Here is a 16,747-nt window from a genome sequence, read left to right as displayed (position 1 = left end):
TGGAGATTGCCGCCTTTGTCATGAAGTGTCACTTCCTACTCGTGAAATCAATTCCTTTTATAGTTATGGGCTGCTCTCTTTCAAAAGCCTTACCAGACTGGACCTGAGCAGAAGCAATTATTTTTCCGGGTTGACCAATCATCTTCCTAGAGACGTACGGGACCGTGTACCTGGTTGTCTATTTACTTGATAAAACATTCATTTACCGACCAACTTCAGGTGGAAATTGGCTACATTTAGAAGGTAGGTCAAACATGTACAGAAATGTAACTACTCTTGCGCTTGCACGTCGGTTGGAAATGGTCTTATAATGGCATGCGTGTCGGGGGTTGCAAACGTGTGGTAATATCATATTCAGGTATACATTCCACGCGAATTCTGAATTGCAGCAGGATTTACCTAAATGTTCTGATTGTACAAAGTAAGTTAACAGTTTTATTCAATTATGGACTAAATGTGCGAAGGGCATACAGTAATGCAACGCAGCATTTTTGCATGGTCTCCACGGTGTTAAAACAACAAAATGTGTTATGACGTCTAAAGATGTCAGTTTTATACTGTCTGATGCTTGTCTGGACAATGTTATATATTACATTTTCCGTAGTGAACTGACAAACTATAACCATTCACTTCCTCATTTGTTTATTCAAAACACGCACAATCCATTTAGTTCCGTCATCCGTCATTATCGTTGTGTCTGACTTCTAGTACTGCATCTGATAATTAATATTTTACCCATCGTCATCGATTCACTATAAAATGAGAAATGTAAGGTGACAAAAACAAAGTGAATATATTTACTTGATGTGTAGAGTTAACTCAACGTTTGTTAGTTATCAACAAATCATATCTCAGACCAAAAAATAATCTGCTTCACCTATTTAACTGGTGAAGTAACGTGAAGTAACACTTACATTATGTTACACAATGGGCCCCTTAAGTTGTAAAAATGCAATAGGATGTTCAGCAACATGTTGTTTGTGTTACTGTCAAATGAATGGATAAGAGAAGACCACTTAACATTGTGGACAGCATAGACATTTTAATGCATAGTAGAACCTGTTGTCATTTGATGCAGACCATCATATTTCAAAATCATAGTACAGTAACTAGCATATTTTTCCTAAATACTTTTTCAAATACGTGTCCATACAGGATGATTTAACAAGTGTGAATATAAGTAAATACATTACTATTGACAGTAAACCTTGTGTACTGTCTTGACTAGGTTCACTTCTCTCACAGGCGTACTGTAGAATGACTGTTGACCCTTTTATGATGTCTTATTCACCTGCTACTCATATCATTTGTAGGCCTACAGAAGATTAACACTTAAAGTGAACAAAAAGATACACATGTTTCATCTCAAAGGCAAGAGGATTTTCTTTATCTTGTTTTTTGGATAAGCAAAACCTCCAGATGTTATAGTATATCAATCATAAATATAAATAACTATATATCAGAGTTTTGTTATGGACAAACGTAACTTTTTTACATTTGTGAGACTTTGTGCATTCCTGTACAAATGATTGCAAATGATAGCTGTGCCACTTGTTAGACTACCCCAGTTACAGGTTGTTTTTTTAAGCTGTGCCACTGGTTAGACTACCCCAGTTACAGGTTGTTTCTTTAAGCTGTGCCACTTGTTAGACTACCCCAGTTACAGGTTGTTTCTTTTAAGCCTGAGGGGGTATTATTTAGGATTCTTCAAATGGATAGGCTTATTTATACTAAAGTTTAGGTTTTATGAAAGTTGTACTGTTTCTATGACAGGGACCTATATTAATGAGTGTCTTCACATAAAATGATTAGAATAGTTATTTATTCAGACAGTTTACAGGAGCAAAGCCTTTGTATAGATTAAAGATCGTTACTGCACTTTCTGCACCATATATTTTGTGAAGTTAGTTTGAACTTTAGTATGGTCATGGGGAATCGTTTTTAAACCATCCGTTTATTTTCACACCTCAGAAATTGTCTGGTTGTAAAACGTATTTCACCGCAGCATAATAAGATGGGTTGTTGCCTTATTTGGCTTACACACTGATGCCATTATCACTTTTCATGATCAAGACAAATAGCTGCAACAATATCTTTTGTGGCTTAGAACGACCTTCAAGTTGACAAAGACAGTCAAAAAGGTACAGACAGAGAAACATAAATGCACAGGAAATACCAGCCTCTTGCTTTTCTCTACTTCCTGGAAGGCTTCTTTGAGTGTGGATCTCTGTTCACTTGTGTCTGCAACCACAAGTGTCTGGAACTGCAGCACCCACCAATATTAACGTGTGAAATTAGACCCAGAAGCCATCAAACAACATGAGTGTTGTATTTTTGAATAATCACTGTCATACACTGTATGTAATGTACATATATAAGAAAAAAAACATGTTTATGAATACATTAACATACAGATGATAAGAATAATTTTCTGTTTCACGGCCGATAGAATACAAACTTACTCTGACTAAAGGCCCCTATTGTTTGTGAATGTGTTCCCCACATGGCTTTTTAGAGCTGCTGGTGTTTGTGCTCAGACAAATAGCATGCACAGTCACGCCACGATTGGCAAGTTCTCACAAGTTTCCCCTCTTGCTGCGCTTGACATCACACCTCTTGTGATGCAGCTCTTGGCATTTTTCCGTGCTGTTTTGAATTTTTCATTTCCAAGACAGCAGTAGTTAGGTATGTGTAGTGAATATATATTAGCTCAGCATAGATGTAAATTTGTTCCGTGTACTTATATGTTATGTTATGTCCGGTGCTTGCGTTGTCTTGTCTTAAGAATTTCAGTGCCCAGTCTAACCTTGTGTTGTTCTGTGCATCTGACAAATAAAAGACTTGAACTTGAATTATGTATAAATGTGTGTAAGGGGGTCTTTTTCAGTGTGATTTGGAAGCTTTAAATGGCATATGTGCCAATATACTATAGCTGCTGTATCTAAGAGTTGTCCTGCTGTCTTGTATCTGCAAGGCTGCTGTACTGGACCAAAATTGACAGTACTGTAAGCAAGTTGTGCTTCACTTCTGGCACTGTATATCAACCTCTTTTAATTACAACAGAGTACAGTTTTATGTCTGTATAATGTGCAATAATGTGTTTCAGGTGTTCTGTGTATACAGTGGGTTTGTGACAGTTTTAGGTGACTCGGTAGACCACAGACAGATAGTTCTTTCTCTTACTGTTGAACTCACTTCCCCCAATCCAGACAGGAAGTCTTGGTGGATGGATTCCGGTTCAACAGAAGTTTCTTTTTTTTAAATACTTGCAAAACACTTATTTTTCACTTGTTCTTGACCTGATCACATGAGGCAATCATCCAAAAAGCATTGTGTCGGTGGTCCAGTACCTTGCCCAGGGGTTCTGTAACATGCTTTCTCCACATATTCAATTCACAAATGTGTTTCATTGGATTGTTTTTTGTTGCTTGTCCCTAGAGGGTACTGTTTACCACAAAATAACTGTAAAAGTAGATGATTTACCAGTTGTTAGGTCTTATTTTTAGGCTTAATATTGACCTGGCATAATTCACTTTTCATCTCTGAGTTTACACAAACCATTAAATCGTAAAAGATTAATGCAGCCACAGCTTGATACTATATTCTTTATATAGTAAAGATATATATTCAAATTACTATATTCTTGCACTCAATACCAAATACTAAGAATAATAATTCTCATGAACAATCTATAAGAAACATAAATGACCTGTTTGTGCTTATTTGTGCTCGTGTCTGTGCTCATTTGAAACAACTGTCAAAAATGCATCTGCAAACTGCAGATGCATTTGGGTGTTTTTTCACCTTGCAGTTCCAGTTTATTCCACCAGAGGGCAAAGTGACACCACTAAACACACATGGAGGCGTGTGTTCTCCCACACCTCTCTAGCATGTCAGATGTGTTGTGCACCCTTAGGGTGGAACTCCAGAAACATTGCCCTGGTTTTTGTGACCTGGTTGCAATCATGTAAAAAAAGAATAAAAAAATAAAGCCACTAAACACTAGCACAGCTGTCTCGCTAGATAGATAAATAGATAGATAGATAGACAGGATAGAGGGCCCCAAAATATGTAAATGTAAATACTAAATGGTTTTCTATGAAAGAATCACATTTGAATTTAATATTATGGATTTGTGAATTTGAAAGTGCAAATCAAGATTTTCATTCTGAAGTATTATTGAAATACTGTATATTAAACTAGAAACATTTAGGTTACGTAAAATGTATCTCTTGGCTCTGCTATCTTATAGGGCTTGTGTATGTGTACTCTGTGTGTGCAAGTAAATGTACTGTATTTGGTTTGCAAAATGAGTGAATTTGTCTACCAATAATATTGCATCTCATGTTGACATCCTCATGTTGTGCGGGGGTTCGTGTGTGGCATATTTGTCAAGCTTGCAAACAAGCCTCTTCAAAGACACCTCTGTATTTTGCCTCCAAGCACTGTGCTGATAATGTCTGAGGATGTCTGTGCCCTTTCAATGCCCTGTTATGTTTCCACTCACCCCCCTTCTAAGCCTGGATTCTGGCAACTTTACACCCCCCCACTCTGCCAAAACATGGTTACAGTCATAGAGGACAACTATCACGTAAACACACACACACACACACACACACTATTACAGGGTGACGTAAAACATCACAACATATTGTGATTAGTCACATCTGAAGTACTACAGGACCACTGCATTGCAGCAGTAGTAAACAAGTTAAGATGCTTCAGTACCAGCCTTTGCTATGCTCGGCATTAGACCATGCCAAGGGTGTGTGGTGGAAGGACTTGTTTTGATTTGAAAAGAGCTGGGTACAGCCTGTGTGTGTGTATGTTTGTGTGTGTGTATTGGAATTGACAAGACATTAGATGGGTGTCTGAACAGTTTATCTATGGCAGTGTTTGGGTGGGAGTGGTTGGGTTCACTGTGTGCTGATTTAAGCTGTGTTTTTGATCAAATGTCGTTAACAGTAGAGGGCAGTGCCAAGGTCAAACAAAGGGCTTAATAAAGCATGTACAGCAACGGGCCAGTAAACAAATAAATAAAATACTTCAAGCATTAATATTGCACTGATCCCAATAATGGTGGGGTGCTTCTATTCTATCCCAGTTGTATATCGATGAAGTATAAGAAATTGATATTTAGAATGATGAAGTGATATTGTAAGACCACACACACACACACACACACACACACACACACACACACACACACACACACACACACACACACTCTACAGACAATAGTAACACTGTAAACTAAATACAAACATTTTCTACATCAATATCTTACAATGTGTGTTTGTCTTTCCTCCTCCCTGGGGTTTTGGCTGCACCAGGGTAAGGTAGGAAGTTGCTACCAACCTTCAGAGGCAAATTTAAGGGCATCGATAATCTGGTACAGTACTGTTGGTAACTTTAAAAGGTACGCGTCTAAGTTGTATAAAAAATAAAATAATATGCCCACTAAATGGAGCATACATGCCTTAATCTGTGCCAGTCCCATGCGGGTCGATATACCCCACTGATTTCTACTTCACTGCGCAGTCAGCACCCCCCAGCATGGCATTCCCACCCCGTTGAGCTAGAGGCTAGCAATAGCAGGGAGGCTAATGCTACATGGCGTGTCATTGGGCAAATCTGGGTCAAGTCAACCTCCTCCTCTCTAGCCTTGCGTCGCCCGCCCCCACGTGTCACCTCTACCTCTGTGTGTGTGTGTGTGTGTGTGTGTGTGTGTGTGAGGGGGAGAGAGGAGGGAGTCTTTTTCATTGGCTAGGAATTGTGTTGTAGTAGTAGTAGTAGTGTGTGTGTTTATGAGAGAGAGAGAGACAGACACAGAGAGAGAGAGACACAGACACACAGAGAGAGAGAGAGAGACAGAGAGAGAGAGACAGAGAGAGAGACACACAGAGAGAGAGAGCTGTTGATAGAGGAAGGGAAGTGGGGGTGATTTTCATAGTGTGGTTTGAGGTAGTAGTAGTAGTTGTATGGAGGACACGTGGACTATCATGCTGCACTGCGGTAGAGGCTTAGGAATGTACTAACACAGCTTCATTCAACATGCAGAGATTCTCCACACTAACGGCCCTTCCACTGTGCAGAAGCTTGTGGGTTTTAATATCCAGAAAAGAATACAATAGATACACTAATGGGACAAGCGATACCAACTCCTTCGGCTTGCATACTAAATATATGTTTTGATTGCTTTGTTAAACCAGAGCAAAACATTTTCAAATGTGAGACAAACCCAAAAAAAACGAAAAAAACAAAAAAAACTTAATTGAGATACCTCTCCAATTTACAAAGTTTCCCCCTATTTCTTGCAAAGCTTGTTTTTCTCAAAAACCAGATTACAGAAATAACAGCTTTTTGTTGTTTTAAAGTCATGTTCTGCTTTCAAGCAGCACTCAATCTGAATGCATATATTATTGTATCCCTTTTTCATGTCTTGTTAGTGCTAGTAATCTCCTCTCCTTCCCCAAAGCTGTCCTCTGATTGGCTATTCGACTGTTGTTCAGTGGAGATATATTTTGGGGGCTCCATGGATACAGTCGAATGCTGAGTTCCCCTACTCAACCAATGGGAAAGAAGGATAGAGGAGCTCTAGACGAATGAGGGAGCTTCAGATAATTGTAACCCGTTTCTGCTGTGGCTCACCAACCCCCCACCAATGGCAAGCTCAAAGGGGATGATAAGGTTTTGGGTGATAGTAAGGGGTGGGGCTTTGTTATCCTGTAAACAATAACAAGTGATGTCAGTAGTGATGTCATACACATTGCCCTGAATCTCTCTCATCAACAGTAGTCCACCTTAGAGCTGCCTCCATCATACTGGAGCCTAGATAAACAAATCACACGTGTCATGAGAGGTCACACAGGTCCACACAAACTAATAACAATCAATGCAAATACACACGCACACCAATACCAACAGTCTTTCCTTGAGATCCTGTTTGTCAAACTACTACTGCCTTTTATTTATAACATCTTTGAATAAGTATCAAATATAAATTCATAAGGTATTGCTATAATATACTACTCTTATGATTACATTATGCCTAGTACAGTTTATGGTGACCAAGTGACAAGTCAAATAAAAAAGCTGTATACTTGTATTCATTTACATGTAAATGAATGCCAAGAACATCTCAAGTTAACATGGTTCATATAAAAGCCACATACAGTACTAATCCATTAAATGTGTATGTTTATTAACATTACAAATAGATCAACAGATTAATAGTTCTGGTGCACATCTGAAACACCACAGCCTTTAGCGTTGAAACTAAAAATGGAGGCCCTATCCATCTTTCTGCTTGAAGCATGTTTGGCTAGGCTAACTGCATGGATTATATGGCCTGTTGCAGTTGTTAAACATGACTGATTTAGATTCCACATTAAAGCCAATTTGTAGTAGGCTGATTAGCCTAATCCAGTGTTTTGCCATGTTGCCAAACTGCAATGACTTGGATTAGCCAGGCCCAATAGCTGATTGGTTTAAGCATATGGTAAATCATTTTCTTTGAGTTATCCAAATGTACTTTATGACATTGCTCAGTGCATGTCACCAGGCAGAGCAGAATTCAGCAGGTTCACTTAGTTTACAGTTATGGTTCATCAATAGATTAGCTGGAATAAAGTAGAATAGTTCAGTCAAAAGTCAGTTTCAGTTTCAAAGTATAGCCCATTTCTAAGGTACTGTGTACAGTAGCAGGGTATGTTTAGTTAAGTGCAGGGCCTCAGGTCTTATCCTTAACGTTAGAGAGATATAACTTTCTGTATTACTTTACCAGATGGATGATCCTGTAGTTTAAGACCATGTACAGTACAGAAGAAGCCACAGAATAACAATAATAATATTAATCCAGAAAACTATTTTTAAGCACACCGATGACATTGATGAGGCATTTTTAGGTCAGTGTTTTCTTGACCCAAACTAAAGTCTGCACACCTTGTAGTTCTCTAACCATGATAGACGTACAGTAGAACTGATTTAAACCAGTGTGTACCATCTTCAGTTAGTTTTAGTGCCGCTCCCAACTGATTAATCCTTTTCCTGAAGAGCTCCCATCCTGTGGCCTTGGACTCCAACCCCAGTTGTAATTAATCAGATTAATCTCATCAACCATATCATTAGTAGGTTCAGGTGGATTAGATTAGGTTGGAGCAAAAGCTACTCAGGATCCTGTTGTAAACAACGGCAGACGACCACTTAAACTTTCAGTGCCCGATTGACTGCCAGGGGGCAGTGAAGGACAAACTAGCAACCACCCCGCAAGCTATTGTAGTAGGAAGTCATCCAGTCGCCCGAGAGATGAAGATCTGACCAACTGAGTTAGTCATTGCTGTGCCCTCACAGTCCGATTCCTATCATATATGAGTTAAGTTTGTGTAATCAGAAAGTGAGTGTTGTGCCCAAGCGGCGTCTTCGATGCTCATACATTTAACTTTGATTTGATTTACATTTTTATCAGTGACCTTTGCCAGAAAATATTAGTTCTGCTGTAAGCAAAACTTGTGTATATTCATGTATTTTTCCAAGCAGGGAACCATAGCAGCTGTCTATGACAACAGTATGTGGTCTGCTTGTACTAAAGGCTGTCGGCACTGTGGATGACAGCTAACTATGTCTCACTGTATGTGAGTCATGCATTGACCACCACTAGATATTAAAAGTCAGGGTTCGCCCCCAAGTTACCAACTGTAGACAACTCAGCTGTAGACAACTCAATGTTCATTTTGAAAAGAAAAATACATCTTTGTGTGTGATTGTAGCATCCCATGGACAGAAGGGAGTGTCGGTGATGTGCAATGACATTTGTAAGGACAGGCTTCGTTAATAACTTGCAATAGCCAATGCCAACTGACAGAGTTGAGTTCCTTATTTGATGAAAACAGCACCCATCCTTAATATCTCAACCACAAAACAGCAACTCTGCTTATTGTTTTTACAACAACATGGTTACCTAATGTCATGATAGTGCTCCATGAAAGGGTTATTTTCAGTATTGAGTGTATTGAATGTGTTTTCTACACAACCTCTGTTGGTGAGAAGCTAAAAAGTAAGGGAAAACACTTCTGATTCATTCATTATAGGGCATCAGTAAGTATGAGGATTCCTCCATATTTTATACGTCATACATACAAAACACCCTTTCTCCCTTTGCCTAGAACTCATTAAATACATGGCTATTGTTTAACGATACAGTGAAATGAATTGCCACATGCATGTGGCTGTAGGGTTACAGGGTTAATTGTGTTGTTGTAATTGAAATGTATTGTGATGTCAAGTTTAGTCAAGTTCAAGAATATTTACTCTTTTTAGAACCCTAGTAATTAACCTCTGGAAATGAACAGTTACCATCTCAGAGCCTGGCATCACTGCAACATCATTAGGACATTATAAGAAAAATTATATAATATTGTTACCATGTTAAATTCAAAATACAGACAAGCACACACGCAGTTTGCTCCCAGTAACACCCACAAGAATGGAAGGAAATGTATGCATATCTAAACTGACCAATTCCCTTCCACTGTCTGTAGGTGGTTCATTGTCCATCATGGGGAACCTGATCAAGGTGTTGACGAGGGACATTGATAACAATACGGGAAACTTCTTCCTGGACTTTGAGAGTAAGCAATAACGGTACACCCACAGCAACCCCAGAACACACACCAATCAATCCAATCTACATATCGACCTATCCATCCATATTCAATTGGAGGGACAGGTATTTATAGGGGGCAGAGGTGGTAGGAGTGATCTGGTAATGCCCTTTCAGCTAGGGAAAGCAAAAGGTTGCTGCGACAGAAAAAAACCTCTCACAACTTTGTCTCTCATTCTCCTTACATCACCCCTCCCTTTTCTATCCCATCTTTATTCTCTTTTCTCTCCCTTTATTCCTGCACACAACTTGGATTATGTGTCCTCACTGCCAAGTTTGTAACCAGGATTGTAGGATTCACTTATCCAGCTTATTTACATCAACACACAAGTCTCCTCTTCCTAGCTTAGTAGGTAGAACACTGTTCAAATTTCTTTTCATTTCCCTCATCCGTTAAGCATCTGTCCTGTGGACTACGCTCGGGCCAAGGAGTACACTGCTTCCAATGGGTGTTTCCGTAACTTTAACAATTCCGAAAATCTCCCTCGCAAACGACGAATATCTTAGTTGTCACATGCCGTTGCTACCGTTCATCCTTTTGACTAGTCTTATGGAAAGACTAGGGACGTCTATCGTCATTCATTTTACAAGCATCACATTACAGCTGTCCTCCCAACATCCTATAGCATGGTTAGGCTTCTGTTCACTGCTACTGTGCACTGTCCCCAGATGCCAAGCCTACAGAAGCAGAGAGGCAGCAGTGGGAGCAGGTGAACAAGGTGCTGCTGGAGGCTCTGGCCATACTGGATGACCTGCAGTCCTACCGTGGAGCAGGAGAAGAGATCAGACAGGTGAGAGGAACAAGAAAACAAACGGCATTGACATTGACATGTAACCGTTCCTCAAACTCTGACCTTGGCTGATGCTCAGCAGGCTACGATAGGAACCAACCCTGACTGAAATATAATGTAATTTGAGGTTGAACATTAAATCTGGTGTTTTAACAAAAATCACTGTGCAGTTGTCTTGGTAGGCTTGCGGTAGTGACAGGGTTTTGACTGTATCCATGGTTTTTGGTTTGGGCAACGCAGTTTATTTTCAGCTAGGTACTTTTAATGGTTGCCATGGTAACAGCAGGAACCAAGGGGCAGCATGCGCCAAGCTGTCAATCATGTATTCCTTTTTTTTTTTGGGTGCAAAGGTTCCTGAATTATTTTGGAAATAGGCTCCTGCTCTTCTCAATGCTTTTGTTCTTTTGATCAAAATGTGTCCTTTTGGAGAAAAGAAAAGCTACGGAACCCTCCCCCCTCCTCACCAGCTTCATTTTCTCACAGCACAATATTAAAACAGTAGCAGTCATTTCTGTCAGTTTTATTCTATTCTTAGTTATTTAAGTGAAAAGCATTTCCCAAGACAAAACAGCCCAAGCTCTTTCTTTTTACCTCTCCAAACCTTTCTCCCTCCCTTTTCTTGATACCCCTCATTCCCCTCTTTCTGCTTTTCCAACTGTCTAATGATTTTTCATATTTCCTCTCCAATATTTCCAAACCTCATTTGGTCTAGCATCCACCCTCATCTCTTCCACTTTCCTTCCTCCCCCCCCCCCCCCCCTCCATCCAGGCGATACAGAATCCTAGTGTGGACCAGGTCCAGGAGAGAGCCTGGGCTGCCGTGGTGCCGCTGGTGGGGAAACTGAAGAAGTTCTATGAGTTCTCTCTGAGGTTAGGTAAGTACATCACAAAACGTACAAACACTGTGGCGAGGTGCTTCTCCTGAGGAAACATATGGACATGAGCAAAATAGGGCTGATCCATAGTGTTCACCACCTCTGTTGCTCCCACTGGTAGGTACAGAGTCATAGACCACCTTATTTATCAGTTACAAAGCTTTTTTTCAGAAGAAAAAAATAAGTATTTGTATGCGCTGCAGTAACTCTCTGCTCCCAGGTAAAGTACAGGCCTGTCATCTGCCTTCTTAAATCAATATACAGTCAACATCACACATTTTTTTTTTACAACTTGATTTAACCGGGAACATGTTCTTATTGACAAGGATGTATGTAGGTATAATTCAATGTAAAACATATGGAGCACACACAGTCCATGAGATCTCATTAGTCTTTAGACATGAATTGCCTTAAGCTAAAGATTTTCTATTCACTAAATGATACAGGCGGAAAATGTGGTCCGCCTCTGAAAAACTGGATAGTGACCTAATTATCTGCCACATGCTATGATCACGTCTAGACCTCGGCCAATGGCGCATCACTCAGGAGATGGGCTGTGACAGAGACAAGCTAAATATTTGCCATGAAATCCCTACAGAACTCAGCAACTGGGTTGGTTTGCCATCAGGAGAGAACCCAGACTAGTCTGATACATTAAATATGAATGGCGTCTCGGCCCCAGATATGTGATGCGGTTATGGGTGACCAAGAAATGTTCATGGTTCCTTGTTCCCTTCGAACGTTTAATATATATGTTATTGATACAGGTCATCATTACTGGTAAAAAACAAACAAATAGTAAGGTAGAAATGTCATCTTAGATGGGTCTGTATGGCACAAAACATTTCAGATACGCATGAGAAATGTGCTGTGGCGATTTGCCTGTCACTTGCATGGAGCAGAAGGTGAACGAGAGGACTCGTTTGCAGATCTCCTGCGATCTTCTATCCGTCCTGATCACATACTTTCATTCTAACCTCCCTCTCCCTCTCCCTCTCCCTCTCCCTCTCCCTCTCCCTCTCCCTCTCCCCCTCTCTCTCTCTCTCTCTCTCTCCCCTTTCCCTCCCTGTGTCTCCCTCTTCCTCCTCCTCAGAGGGGTCGTTGCATGGTCTGCTGAAGTCTCTGACCAGTGCACGCTGCAGCCCCACACAGCATCTGGAGCAGGAGCAGGCCCTGGCCAGACAGTTCGCCGAGATCCTCCACTTCACACTGCGTTTTGATGAGCTTAAGGTCTGGTGTCTTCCTACTACTATTGTGTTTGGGCTTGGCTATTGGTCATTTATTTGGTGAACTCACTCAGAAGTATAGATGAGGTCAACTCCCTCAACTTGCTGTTTATTCAAACAAAATAAAAAACAACATGGAAAATAAATACATTACATCCATCTTGGAAATAAAACAGCACTTACTCCAGCTCCAACCAAAATCACTCTACAACTACTACCACATAAAACCCAACTGACTAAAATGTCCCTGTACCTTAGCATATTCACCATTCTTCCTTTTTTAAGAACTGCTGACTCCTCATCTTCCCCTCCCCTCCCCCACTCTGTCCCTCCTCCAATGCATCTTCAACTCATCCCTATCCTCTGAGCTACTGTGTCACTGGCACCACCTACACATGCCATGCAAATGAGACTGGGATCTTTGTTCTCTTTGAACTGCATGTTTATTAATGGTGAAAAGAATTGAGGGAAGAAAGTCCCCATGGGATCTTCTCCTCTCTTTTTAAATGATCGCACTGTACCTTTAGAGGTCATGATTTGCATAACTCTGGTAGAGAGTAATAGCAAGTAGGTATGAATGAAAGGGAATGTCATGAACACGAAGAGATCAACCCTTTTTCAACGTTTTCTCAATAAAAAACCTTCAGAAATGTCAATACACTGAAAGAAATGTAAGGTATTGGAATTATACTTTGCTAAGAGAACTGATTACTTGGGGGTACATCTACTATAGACTCTTTTATAGACTCTTCGTGACAATTCCTCTGTTATAACCGTAATACTCCTCACATTTCCAGGCATACACTGTACATAACTTGTGTAAATGTCAAGCACAGGGTAGGAGCATGTTTTGATCAAGTTTTTGGGGGTGATTTTGTGTCTTTCCATGACAGATGACAAACCCCGCCATACAAAATGACTTCAGCTACTATAGAAGGACACTGAGCCGAATGCGCATTAACAATGTCGCTGTGAGTACAAATTACTGATAGATTGGAAAAACATTTATCAGAAAAACAACTTTTATGCAATAAAATGCCTATAATAGTATTGTATATATTTATGCATCAACTGCCCTAACCTTAATTATTATTAGAATACGTTGTGGTGTATCCACATCCTGATAAACCTTTAGATTTATTGGTTATTTAACAGTAAAATTAAATCAATCCAATATCTTTGGGCATCTCAGGACAGTAATAAACCTGACCAATGATTAAGTTCAGACCAAACTTAATGATTGGATGGCATTCGGACCTAATGCAATGATTGGACGGGCTACTTGTCTGTGTACCTACCTCCAGGCAGCGCGTTCATGTGTTTTGGGGGAGGGGGTGTGATATTTTGGGTTGGATCCTTTTGTACTCAAGCTAAAATAGCTGGGTTTGCAAAACTCACCCATCCCACCTTTAACCACCTTAAACCTCCAAGGATGATCAAAAGAGAACACCAATGAACAATGGATAAGGATGAGACAAGGGGCTCGTTGACCTTGTATCCCCCCCATTAGCACACCGCTGGGGAATAATTCATTAAGTTCCCCAGGCTCATTACACCAATGCCAACATACTGTACAGCTTCATGCATGAGGCATACAGATTGCATGCTGACTGCTTCCTTTTCTATAAAGCTTTGATATAATGAATTGCCTTCACTTAATGTAATGAGTTGGCTCAGCTGTAAATGCGGCTTTTTTAGTCAATTTGGTAGTCCGTCTCATGTTGATTTACATTTAAATGAGCACACCAATTTAAAAAGCAGAGGCAGCAAAAGCAGAATAGATTTAATTTGCAATGCCAATGGTCTAACCTTGGGTCCTAATGCTCAAAAAAGTTCCTCCATCCTAGCTTTTGAGAACACCTGGGTTTTTAGTGTCTGTGACATTGATACAAACAATAGTAAAAAGTAATTCTGTTTTCAGGCGGAGGAGCATAACGAGGTCAATAATGAACTGGCCAATCGGATGTCTCTGTTCTATGCCAATGCCACGCCGATGCTGAAAACGCTAAGCGACGCCACAACAAAATTTGTCTCAGATGTGAGTGTGGAAGCTTGAGAACTTGCTGGAACAAAGCTTGTTTTACATCAAACACCTCCCATGTACAGTATATTTTGGTAACATCATACTTTAACAAGTCTCTGACATGTATGTCCTATTTTTTATGTTTGCTTATATTTTTCAGAACACTGACTTACCCATTGAGAACACGACAGACTGCCTCAGTACAATGGCCAGTGTGTGTAAAGTCATGTTGGAGACACCGTGAGTTGGTTGCCTTCACTGTGTTTTACTTACAATTTCAAGTTATCATTCCTGTGTATTAAAATACAATAAATACAAAAAATACAATTCAACACCTTTGAATGCAGGATTCTGATAGCAGTATTATGATTGTTCACCTGGTTTGTTCACCCTGGCTACCACTGTTATGTAAATGTTGAGTATTTACTTTTGACATGTGTGCTTGTATGGTTGTATGGTCAACAGGGAGTACCGTAGCCGCTTTGCCAACGAGGACACTGTGTCCTTCTGTTTGCGTGTGATGGTGGGGGTAATCATCCTTTACGACTATGTCCACCCTGCAGGAGCCTTCACCAGGTCCTCCAAGATAGACGTACGTATAAACAGGATCAAATATCGAATCATTGCTATTGTCTTTATCAGGCATTCTGACACAGTTTGGATATGCCATCTGTGGATGAAGCTCAACTGAATAAACCCAAATTTTTATTTTTATGTGAAAAAAGATCGTTTCATAGTCTTTCTGTGGCCGAAACCCCAAAAGCATCTAGATTCAAGGCAACTTTTAAGATTAAAAAAACTAATGAATGGACTTGTATCTTATATCTTCTAAATGATATTGTACATAGATGAAAGGATGCATCAAAGTCCTCAAAGATCAGCCTCCAAGCAGTGTGGAGGGCCTTTTAAATGCTCTCAGGTAAGAGGGCAGGAACCTTTCTCCTACAAACTAATGTCGTTATTGTGATTTTTTTTGCAGGGGTACAACTACCAATGTTACATCCATTCACAATTTTTGGTGAATGGATGTAATCACCGGTAGTGATAACATTGTAGTTACATATACATGGCTATGTGATGGCAACATGATATTACAGTATAGAAACATCAGCTACACAAGTGAAACAAAGTATTGGGGAGGGGAATTTTAGTAGGTGCTTAGTAGCTGAGCTTTAGTAGGTGTATTTCCTACAGGTGTTGATATAACACATCATACATAATGATTCATGTTAACTAAGGTAAAATGGTTACCAGTTCACGTCAATAATCATAGATTTGTGTATTTGGTAACTAGTGACTTACGACTGCATACCTATTACTTACAACTCTATTCCTCTACACACAGGTACACAACAAAGCATTTGAATGATGAGACTACCTCCAAGCAAATAAAGAATATGCTACAAGTCAATTAACTGAAACGGTTCAGTATCAGGAGTTGTCATTATCTGACAGAGTTAATTAAACTGCTGTATTTTGTCTAATTTCAAAAAGGCAGTTTATTAATCAACAAAACAGACATCAGGCCTTTAGTTGACTTGCAGGTAAGTAGTAAGGCCCTATATTTCCATAAGTCATGTCACTGGAGCAATTTGACTGTAAAAATATGGTTTTGTGCATTACAAATCTATATATTCAAAATATTTTTGGGTAACACTTTACTTGATATTACTCGTGCATGCAAGTTCAGAGGAACTTGTAAATTGAACATGCATTCACTGTCAAACATATTAAATGGCAGTGTGTAATTACATATGGTTCTATATTCAAAACAGATTGCAATTCTTGCAACAGTGTGCTTATACATCAAATTACACTCTTAACAAGAGTGCTGTGAAGTGATGGGTACCCATTTGCCAAAACAAATATCTCTGGACAATGACAGTTTAGTATTAATTATAACTGGAAGCACTCAAAAACATCTTTCTTTTTAAACTTGTATGATACAGTGTCAGCATTTTTTTTAATGTAAATGTATTTTTATTTTTGCAAGAGGTACAGAATGTTTGAGGTGACAAAATAAAAATAATGTTTTTATTTTTAAATTTGGTTCTGTCTCATTACTCTTTGGCCTACAGTACTGTTCAGTTTGTTCAGTATTGAATAGCTGAGTAAATGTAAGCTTTTGATTTGGAAACATCCCAAGTGTAAATAATATATATATACTAGAT

General features: G+C 39.6%; 1 protein-coding gene across 2 annotated transcripts; it reads left to right on the top strand.

Moving 5' to 3' along the window:
- Positions 1-67: 67 nt before the first annotated feature.
- fam49ba (family with sequence similarity 49 member Ba) lies at positions 68-16,621 on the top strand. 2 transcript variants are annotated; one of them, XM_047028011.1, is made up of 11 exons: positions 68-243; positions 9,540-9,629; positions 10,331-10,452; positions 11,222-11,327; positions 12,421-12,557; positions 13,447-13,524; positions 14,475-14,591; positions 14,737-14,816; positions 15,042-15,168; positions 15,425-15,495; positions 15,922-16,621. In XM_047028011.1, exons 2-11 carry the CDS (start codon positions 9,557-9,559, stop codon positions 15,989-15,991), a joined length of 981 nt encoding a protein of 326 aa, XP_046883967.1. In that variant the 5' UTR covers positions 68-243; positions 9,540-9,556; the 3' UTR covers positions 15,992-16,621. The 2 variants fall into 2 exon arrangements, with proteins under 2 accessions (XP_046883967.1, XP_046883969.1); XM_047028013.1 differs by lacking the exon at positions 68-243 and having other exon boundaries at positions 9,563-9,642.
- Positions 16,622-16,747: the final 126 nt, after the last annotated feature.

The sequence above is a fragment of the Hypomesus transpacificus genome, chromosome 10 (genome assembly GCF_021917145.1).
Source record: "Hypomesus transpacificus isolate Combined female chromosome 10, fHypTra1, whole genome shotgun sequence".
Classification (NCBI taxonomy): domain Eukaryota; kingdom Metazoa; phylum Chordata; class Actinopteri; order Osmeriformes; family Osmeridae; genus Hypomesus; species Hypomesus transpacificus.
The sequence above is the reverse complement of the archived record's forward strand: the minus strand, read 5'-3'. Positions and strand labels throughout refer to the sequence as shown.

Excerpts from the sequence above, each read along its gene's own strand:
- fam49ba (XM_047028011.1), top strand. The coding sequence starts at position 9,557 with ATGGGGAACCTGATCAAGGTGTTGACGAGGGACATTGATAACAATACG. Across the intron at positions 9,630-10,330 it reads CTTCTTCCTGGACTTTGAGA|ATGCCAAGCCTACAGAAGCA; the intron begins GTAAGCAATAAC and ends CACTGTCCCCAG. Across the intron at positions 15,169-15,424 it reads CCAGGTCCTCCAAGATAGAC|ATGAAAGGATGCATCAAAGT; the intron begins GTACGTATAAAC and ends TATTGTACATAG.